The sequence below is a fragment of the Stegastes partitus genome, unplaced genomic scaffold (genome assembly GCF_000690725.1).
Source record: "Stegastes partitus isolate 25-593 unplaced genomic scaffold, Stegastes_partitus-1.0.2 Scaffold173, whole genome shotgun sequence".
NCBI lineage: Eukaryota > Metazoa > Chordata > Actinopteri > Pomacentridae > Stegastes > Stegastes partitus.
In genome coordinates this window covers 638,200-647,700 of record NW_007577904.1, presented here as the reverse complement: position 1 = coordinate 647,700, position 9,501 = coordinate 638,200, and the positions used below count along the sequence as shown (strand labels likewise).

General features: G+C 43.9%; 2 protein-coding genes across 2 annotated transcripts; both read right to left on the bottom strand.

Moving 5' to 3' along the window:
- Positions 1–627: 627 nt before the first annotated feature.
- gjd2b (gap junction protein delta 2b) lies at positions 628–2,357 on the bottom strand. The gene is made up of 2 exons (XM_008279867.1): positions 2,287–2,357; positions 628–1,480 (listed from the first exon to the last, which is right to left on the bottom strand). The coding sequence occupies exons 1-2, from the start codon at positions 2,355–2,357 to the stop codon at positions 637–639; spliced, it is 915 nt and encodes a 304-aa protein (XP_008278089.1). The 3' UTR covers positions 628–636.
- A 1,665-nt stretch (positions 2,358–4,022) lies between these two features.
- LOC103355909 (actin alpha cardiac muscle 1) lies at positions 4,023–8,762 on the bottom strand. Its single transcript, XM_008279865.1, has 7 exons — positions 8,653–8,762; positions 8,128–8,266; positions 7,573–7,897; positions 7,328–7,489; positions 6,799–6,990; positions 4,438–4,619; positions 4,023–4,357 (listed from the first exon to the last, which is right to left on the bottom strand). Exons 2-7 carry the CDS (start codon positions 8,254–8,256, stop codon positions 4,214–4,216), a joined length of 1,134 nt encoding a protein of 377 aa, XP_008278087.1. The 5' UTR covers positions 8,257–8,266; positions 8,653–8,762; the 3' UTR covers positions 4,023–4,213.
- Positions 8,763–9,501: the final 739 nt, after the last annotated feature.

The window sequence follows — 9,501 nt, the reverse complement described above, 5'->3', positions numbered from 1 at the left end:
CAAGTTATCTATTAAGCAATGGAATGGTTACATACTGTATGTTAAGGTCAGTGGTGCAACACAGGCAACATAAAACATGAATTAAGCTGATGTATTTTAACTAGTCAGTAAGGATTTATATATCTATGCATATATAAATCTGGATGGTAGATTTTTCCTTTTGTATGGTGCCATTTAATTAGGTTGGTGCCAGAAAATAGGTGGAAAGAAAATGTCTTAAAAACACCGTCAGGTCAGTAGCACATTTGGATAAGGTCAGGCTCTCCAAGTGTTCACCTCTTAGTGCAATTTTTGCATTTACTCTCTTCAAGTACAGCAGAACAGCCCACAAAGAGTAAATCTGTGAACACTTTAACATGGTCTCCATTTAGCATCTTACAGAGTATAAACGTTACTAAAAAGTTGCATCAGTGCAATAATAAATAAGTAAACAAACGTGTAATCCACGCTTGCCATGAAGTCCATAAAAGACCAACAAATCAAAAAAATCTGCCCACTCTTTAAGTCATGACACGAATTAGGCGTGCGGAGCTGTCCATCATGTCCATCATGGTGTTTATTATTCTTCCTTCCTTTCTTCCTTTCTTTCTTTCTTTTTTTTTTTTTTTACATCTGTTACACTCTTTCCTCCTTGTGTTACACATAAGCAGAATCACTGGACTGAGTGCGGCCAAAATTAGGCACACTCATCCTCGGCAAGTCCTTATTTCTGATCTCATAAATGGACTTTCGCCGAGCCTGCACGCCTCGCACGGCCGTTTTGATTTTCCTCCAGCCCAAATGATTGAGTTCTGCCAGGTTGAGCACCACGCAAAACCCACTGACCGCGAACATGAAGACCAGGAACACTGTCTTCTCCGTGGGTCTGGAGACGTAGCACTCGACATCTTTTATGCAGGGGTAGCGATCACATTCATACACAGACGGAACGTTGAATCCATACAAGAAATACTGACCCACCAAAAAGCCTATTTCCAGCGCATTTCTGAAAACTACCTGGATGATGTAAAACCTGGAGATGCCCTCTTGTCGCCTCATTTTGGACTTTGTAGTTCTCATGGCCGAATTAGGGATCTCTTTGACTTCCAAACAGTCCGGCTCGGCTTCTTTGGTGGAGTTCTCCGTGTTCTGAAGTACTCCATTAACAATGGTGTTCTTTATCTTTTTGCTCTCGTCTCGCTTCAGTGAATCTTGATCCTTATCTAGTGTCAGATAGACTGTTGAGTAGCGCCGCTCCTTCTGCTTGGCCGATTGATGCACCGAGTATGTGATGAAACAAAGACTCGGAGTGCACACCATGATGATTTGAAAAACCCAATATCTAATGTGTGAAATGGGAAATGCCTTGTCGTAGCATGCCTGGTTGCAGCCCGGTTGTAAGGTGTTACAAACAAACATGGTCTGCTCGTCATCATAGACAGTCTCTCCAACTATTGCTACGATTAGAATCCGGAAGATGACCACCACTGTTAGTAGGATCCTACAAAGCAAACAAACAAACAAACAAACAATGTGAAAATAAGTGTAAATATATATGTGCTTTACTGTCAAATGTGGCTGAGTTGTGCGCTGCCCTGGTGGCTGAAGCGCTTCGAGTCAAATCGTGGCGTGTTGATTTGGGGAGCTGTCCAGTGCTGAACCAGGACGCTCCTGGAGATGTGTTTCCCACAATCTGCTTCTTTTTATGTGTCTGTCAATCAGTGTAGACTAGTGTGTGAGTGTGTGTGATTTGTGTGTGTATGTGTGTGTGTGTGTGTGTGTGTGTGTGTGTGTGTGTGTGATTCCATGGTAATGACATGTAAGCAATCGGCGTTGCTTTGACTGTACCTGTGTGAGGCTTGTTAAATGGAAAGAGGTGATAACGCCGACTCTCGCTCAATCTCTTTCTGCCACCCGTGAGTGCACAACCACCACTCAAACTCACCAACAAACATCAAATGGAATAAGTGGATGGATGAATATATGAAACCACTCATGATTATTTTTTCTTTTCCTTTTTTTTTTTTTTTTTAGTTTAGGCTGTTTGACTTTGCAGCACCATCCCAGGTTCTGAAAAGACAGCGGTCAACTCATTTACTACGCTGTCTCGTTCAGGTGGTGGACAAAAAAAGGAATCTGTGAAACACGACAAAAAAATCCACAACACAGACACGGAGGACTGGGCACCATGCTACAGAAGATCCTGGAGTCACAACACAGAAACGGGGGACTGGGGACCATGCTAAAGACGATCCTGGAGGCTGCTGCGATTCTTCGGTTGTTCTTGGTTTTTGCTGATCATCTTACCTTCCTATCATAGTAGAGTGCTGCTGGACAGCAGCCTCCAGGAGCCTCTCTAGTATAGTCCATTCCCCCATTTCTGAGCATCCGGAGAAGACGAAGGTAAAACGGCACTTTGTTCAAATCCCTCCAAAAAAACGCGTTATTTCCCGTCCGGCTTCTCTCTGTCTCTCGTTGTTGTCAGTCTCCACAGCGTCTGAATTTAGCTAAAAAATGCATCCGTCAAGGGATGCTGCTACCGTCCCCGTTTCTCTCTGCGCGCTATCTGGTTGGTTATGCGCTGAGCGCGCAGCGCCAGTAAGCGTCCTGCTGTGTGTGCCGAGCGCTCCCACAACGTTGCCACACTTTTCCTTGTCATGAGAGTCTGAGGGCTGATTACTATAAGCCCTCCTATTTTCGATCTTCAGATCAGGTTGATAGGCTGCGCGCTGCGTCTGGATGGAGGGAGGTTGGATTTAATGTCTTGCCAGCGTTAATCCGCCTTTAAGTAGTCTCCCCCCCACCCCCTCCCATGCGTCACGTACGCACAGACAGGTCGGTGGAGCGCAGCCAGGAGGACCAGGGTTCTGATTTCCAGTATTTTAGTTTTGCATACAACGTGCGCCATACAGTGGTTACTGTTGCGGACGGTTGTGTCCACAGTGCTGTCGCCTACAGTTCCTTGAGTGAATGCATTTCTGCATGGGTGTTTCCTCATGGCATCAAACCCGCAACCACACTGTATTGTTCCATAGCTGCTCAACACACAAAGCTACAGAACTACATGGACAGTATGTATCGTTCTGGGACAGGGCTTGTGAACGTACCGTGTCCTGGGAACGCGGGTCAAGGTGACTTTCGTGTGTTTTGATCTGTAATATGCCAAGACGTCCAAACACTTCTCGCTTATATGCTGCAGAGTGCATGATCTAAACAAAACCTATTGTTCAATCTGTTGCTCTACATCCAGAACCAACACAGTGCCCGGCTTTACAAATGAGCCCAGACTTGTTTCTTGGAGCGGACAGCCTCGCATGGCCAGAGGTATCCCTCCCCATGTCGCAGGCTGCTGGCCCGGCTGGTAGAGCTGTTGTTTCCACCTCGGGCAAAGATGACGCTCTGGATACAGTGACAGAGTGAAAGTATCATCCGAGTTGCTAATCGCTTTACAAGGCAGCCTGCCTGCCTGCCTGTCTCTCTGTGTGGAAGTTTAAAAATAGAAACAAAATATGTGACCCCGCCCTGTATATTGCTTTGTGATTTGATCAACTTATGGCGCTGCATTGTGTGTACACTAATATTAGACCACTGTGTGGATTTGCACTATTTTGAGGCACACTTTATGTGATTGTCATTTTAAACTAGAATCCATAGTGAATGCGTAAACATGCGTTATTAAAAAAATAAAAAGAAAAAAAAAAGAAAGAAAATAAATCGTGTTTCTTGCTACATTTGACACGCTTAGCTCGTATCAAACCATTAAATTGTTTATTTATTTATAAACATTTTGGGTGTGTTTTGTTTGTTTGTTTGTTGTTGTTGTGTTGTCCAATCAGGGTAACCGAGCTTACTGATCACATGACAGCTGTGTTTTCAATAAAGGAAACTTTGCGAGGTTAAATTCTCATGAGATGGCTTATCCCCTCCGTCCACTCTAATCTTTTCTAATTCAAATCTTTAATAACCTTTGCTCATCCATCACGTGGTGGAAGGACAGAGCTTCGCTGCTTTCGAGACACAGAGAGGAAAGAGAGCGAGAAAGGAAGAGGCTGGCCACTTGTTTATTTATAAACCTATTTATATCCACATATAAATTGCACTTGTGTAAACAAAGAATTTGACGACAACACATGAGTTGCTGCTTATTGAGCTGTAACTTCGGTTGTTGGCGCGGACGGAAGGAGGCAACAGAGGGTGAGGACAGTGGGGAAGGGGGGGGGGGGCAGTTCGGCGCTTAGAAGCACTTTCTGTGGACGATGGAGGGTCCAGCCTCATCATACTCCTGTTTGCTGATCCACATCTGCTGGAAGGTGGATAAAGAGGCGAGGATGGAGCCGCCGATCCATACGGAGTACTTCCTCTCAGGGGGCGCGATAATCTGAGCACAAACACGTTTGTCATACTGGGAAACCTGCCACAGAAGGCTCATTTTAGCATTCAACCAGTGCGTAAAGTCACCTTAATCTTCATGGTGCTGGGGGCCAGAGCGGTGATTTCCTTCTGCATGCGGTCAGCGATACCGGGGTACATGGTGGTGCCTCCGGACATCACGTTGTTGGCGTACAGGTCCTTTCGGATGTCAATGTCGCACTTCATGATGCTGTTGTACGTGGTTTCGTGAATGCCAGCAGATTCCATGCCTGTGCGGACACAGTGGACACTTTGGTTGAGTTTCACCCTCCCCTCCACTCCGTCTGACACCGCCCTCAGCTGTCAGAACAGGTGCTGAAACGGACAGCTCCGCCGACAGCTGCGCGCTTTGTGCAGCAAATGTGAACTATAAGCCCTGTGCTTTAGATTACTCGTGTGTGTTCATCAGTGGTAAATCTGCGGTGGATAAACTGTGACCTCCAGTTGGTGTTCATAATTAGTCAGTAATATGAGCAATAAACACATGTGTACTCAGAAAATCATTCCGCCAAAGGTTTGCTCTGAGATTACTCCATGAATAGGGCCAAATATTTAAATCAGAATTATAAGCCAGTAAGTGTTCAGACCTTTTCCTCACTGCATGCTCAGAACAATGATAGAACACTTGATCATCACAGTATAACACCAATTCAACTGAACTTCTGGGATGTACACCGTCGCCCATAAAGTTGGAATAATTTTTGTGTTCAGACATGTTCCTCTTTTTATTTCTATTCATACACATCAGTAATCACACAGTCATTACATACTGAATCTCAGTTAATCAGGTGAAATGAATTCTGACTTGTGGATCTGACTGAAGAGTGGGACGCCCTGCCCTGCCCATTGACACCATCAGCAAGCTGGTGGACAGTATGCTACCATGTCTTAACGCATTGATCCGTGTCAGGGGTGGCCGTACTCTATATTAGTGGCATTTGAAAGAGTAATATTGGACATTCTAATGCATGCATGGAATCCCCTTGAATATGTGTTTCCTGTTATATGACCAAGGTTAAAAAAAATTGAAACAAAAACCTTAATCCTATTGTTCAATACTCCCAATTTTATTTGAGCCCGAATACACAGTGTGCAAAAGTTAATTGTGGTTAAGTTGTTTGCTGTGATATGAATTGTATGTGTATTGTCATATCAATAAAGTTTTGAGAAGACATACACTTTATCTATCAAGAATAAATCACATTGTCACAATCATTCCGTAAGAAGAGGTAAAAAAATATATATATTTAGATTATTCCAACTGTATGGGCAACAGTGTAGATCTGTCCAGTTCGGAAGCTTAAGTGAATCCCCCCTTAGTGGATTATAATATAATTATAATTTTGGTTCCCATTGTCCATTCTTATGTCGTGTTGTTTTCTATAAATGACACAGTGGATATCAATGGTTTAGACATTCCCTTAAATTGTTTTGAGCAGTGTATGTTCTATTTTCCAGTTTAAAAAGTTAAACTATGTGGTTAGAAATCCATAAAATTACATTTACACCTCCGTCTCAATTGAAAAATCTAGGATATTTGAACATATATGCAAATGTTGTTTTTTTTTTCATTTTTGGCGTTTCACTCCTGGATACACGTCTTCTACATCACTAAAAGTCCATTGACAGTGTTTGTGCCTTTCAGGCTTTAGGTTTCCACATTACACTTGGGTAAATTGCCCATTGGAGCGTGACTGGCTCCAAATTAGTTCTAACAAATCCAACCATCAATTCCTTTATGAGTGGAGGGGAGCTTTAACTTAAGGTGCAAAAGTATCACAATAAAAACACTTTGTTCCTCGAAAAGGCTCTGCTTTACTTTCAGAAGCGTAAGTACAAAAATATTATCAGCACGTACTTTTGGTATCAAAGGGGAAAATATTCATTATGCAAAGTGTCTCCTTTCATACTATCTTGTTCTATGTGTGGCCTACAAGCGATTAATTACTGATGCAATAATGTGAAAACATGACACCATAACTTACAAGTTAATAACATGTTTTGCATGTTAACCCTCGGGCCTGAAGCTGTCACTTACAATAAAAAAGTGCAACTTTCCCTTTTGAAATAAAGTGAAGTGGAACTGTAACGGAAAACTGTAGCACCCAAATATAGTAAGTACCTCAAAACTGTACTGTGGCTTATAGTATTTGAGTAAATGTACTCAGTTACCTTTAAACTTAAGTAGTCTGTTAAGGGTTAGGGGATACATTCAGTGAGACTAAAATAAGGCTTAGGATTAAAAACACCATCAAACACATCACCTGATTTATGCCAAAAACTATTTAAATGTTCTATTTTAAGACTGTGGGCATCGTAGAGTTAATTCAGTACGTCTTTGGTGCCACATTGGGACAGTGTCACTGCAACTAAATCAGTGTTTGTATGTCTGAGTTCGCCTTTACGCACCAATGAACGAGGGCTGGAAGAGGGTCTCTGGGCAGCGGAAACGTTCATTTCCGATGGTGATGACCTGACCGTCGGGCAGCTCGTAGCTCTTCTCCAAGGAGGAGGAGGAGGCGGCGGTGGCCATCTCATTCTCAAAGTCCAGAGCAACGTAGCACAGCTTCTCCTTGATGTCACGCACGATTTCGCGCTCAGCTTAAAAGGATCAAATATGGAAGTTGTACTGAGCTGTGTTAAGATTATGCAAAGTTTTGTTTCACTGCTTTGAAGTTTATTTCCGGTTCAAAGTTAAGTGTAAACAAATGTCCAGGGCTACTCTACTACTTTTATTCAGTGTTTCGTGCAGAGAGATGACTGGGACATCAGACAGTTCAGTTCCCAAACAGATGAGCGACTTCCTTTCGGTTTGTGTTGGGAGTTGGACAGAAAAAACAAATGTGTTGCAGGCTACAGTGTTTAAATAATTATGATGTACTGCGTTATCGCCCACCCACGTTTGCAGGGAGGTTTGTTGTTTTGAGTTTACACTCACCAGTTGTGACAAAAGAATATCCACGCTCAGTCAGGATCTTCATGAGGTAATCTGTGAGATCACGACCGGCCAAGTCCAGACGCATGATGGCGTGAGGAAGAGCGTAGCCTTCATAAATGGGCACGTTGTGGGTCACACCGTCCCCAGAGTCCAGGACAATACCTAAAGTCAATGATGAATATGTGGACATTTGATCTATTTATGTGTTCACTAGAAGAATATCTAACACACCTGAGGACCCTTACCTGTGGTACGCCCAGAAGCGTACAGGGACAGCACGGCCTGAATGGCCACATACATTGCGGGGACATTAAAAGTCTCAAACATGATCTGGGTCATCTTCTCTCTGTTGGCCTTTGGGTTGAGGGGGGCCTCTGTCAGCAGGGTGGGGTGCTCCTCTGGGGCTACGCGCAGCTCGTTGTAAAAGGTGTGGTGCCAGATCTTCTCCATGTCGTCCCAGTTGGTGATGATGCCGTGCTCGATGGGGTATTTCAGGGTCAGGATTCCTCTTTTACTCTGTGCCTCATCGCCCACGTAGGAATCCTTCTGGCCCATGCCAACCATGACGCCCTGAAAACAACAAGAGCCAGGAGTCAGCAATGTCTTGTAGTGATCAGCAACACCGCGTTTACAAGGATTCAAATGTGTTCTCAGTCGGGAAAAAAAAAGAAGAAAAAAGACAGAAATACAGTCAGCTGGACATGTTTTTTGGGGGGTTTGTGCGCAATTACGCACGAATATATGTGATGTAAACATGTTAAAGCGACATTTCTGCTGCATTTGTGAGTAGTTTTCTGTACCTGGTGACGTGGGCGACCAACGATGGAAGGAAACACGGCTCGAGGTGCGTCATCGCCGGCGAACCCAGCCTTCACCAAGCCGGAGCCGTTATCACACACCAGGGCGGTAGTTTCTTCGTCGTCGCACATTGTGTCAGCTCTGCAACACACACAGGCGGGCGTGTGCGCGGTTAGGTCCAGGAAGGAAATTCCATGTTTGTTTGCAATGAAGAGATGGCCTTCTCTTCATAGACAGCAAACAACACAGATGTGTTTGTTTTTGGCGGACAAACAACAAAATTGTTGTTAGTTTTGAATTATGGGCGATTGATTGGAAAGTTATCGTTTTTGTTTTCATCATCTGTAGTCCACAAAAGAAAATCAAAACACGCTGAAGGGCTGTGATGTGATGAGATGATCGGTTTGAGTTAGATGATGACATTTGGTTAGTCAAAGCTGGAAGTCGCTGTCACTTCTGTATCCATCCTCTGGTAATAAATCCACTGCGCGTTCAGTCCTGGTTCGGTCGGCTGTGTGGGTACTCACCAGATCAGCACCAGAGGCCGGATCTTGTGTGCGTAAACCAGAGTGTGCCGAAATGTCACGCAGGGGGCAATTTATACTCCAAGTGTCTGTGAGACGGGGCCAAGCAGCGCGACCCCTTCTCCATATTTGGTCGCCCATTGCCCCATTGACAACAGCCGCTCCATGAATGGCTTGACAAGGACAGGGAACTCCCGCGCGGACATCTGTGCGTGCCGCCCATGTATGGAGGACAGCGGTGAGGACAGGGACACAATGAGAGGCCTTCTTTTGATCTTTTACCTACTCATAAATCACTGTGTAATTCATGGAAAACGGCATTATGACTGTAATAGGTGTAATCTAGTCCCACATTTCACATTTATATCTAACATCAGTACAATATTCTTGAAATATTAGTGTCTTAATCTAGAAAAACCAAAGAAAACTGCCCAACACAAGCTATAATGTGTAGATTTTAAACTGAGAAGAACATTCCTCATTATTAAGGCTTCAGCCTTAAGGGTCCTATGTAATTACAAAACATCTTGCATTATGTTTTTTAAAAAACAAACAAGTGAGATAGGCCTGCTGTGTCTGAATATCCTACCCAACATGTAACATCAGTAAGCTGCTTTGTGTTTCTTCATTAGTCTGTACACTGGCAGGACACATGTAGGCTGCCAGCACCAAATGGAGAGACCACTTGTGCCACACAGCTGGTGCCAGCAGCTGTTTGACTTACTAGACGCTCCAAACCTCACACTTCAAATTTGTCTCAACAAAAAAGTGGAGGCCATCCTGCAGACAAAACATTCTTATTTTGAGTGCGTCACCAACTCAAAACAGTTTCATTCAGTCCCATGACGAGTG

What these genes read in the sequence shown, in the direction of transcription:
- gjd2b (XM_008279867.1), bottom strand. Translation starts at nt 2,357, where the DNA reads ATGGGGGAATGGACTATACTAGAGAGGCTCCTGGAGGCTGCTGTCCAG. An exon ending in CACTCTACTATGATAGGAAG is followed by an intron (nt 1,481 to 2,286) that starts GTAAGATGATCA and finishes TTTGCTTTGTAG; the next exon opens with GATCCTACTAACAGTGGTGG.
- LOC103355909 (XM_008279865.1), bottom strand. Translation starts at nt 8,256, where the DNA reads ATGTGCGACGACGAAGAAACTACCGCCCTGGTGTGTGATAACGGCTCC. An exon ending in TTGGTCGCCCACGTCACCAG is followed by an intron (nt 7,898 to 8,127) that starts GTACAGAAAACT and finishes TGTTGTTTTCAG; the next exon opens with GGCGTCATGGTTGGCATGGG. An exon ending in CCAGCACCATGAAGATTAAG is followed by an intron (nt 4,358 to 4,437) that starts GTGACTTTACGC and finishes GTTTGTGCTCAG; the next exon opens with ATTATCGCGCCCCCTGAGAG.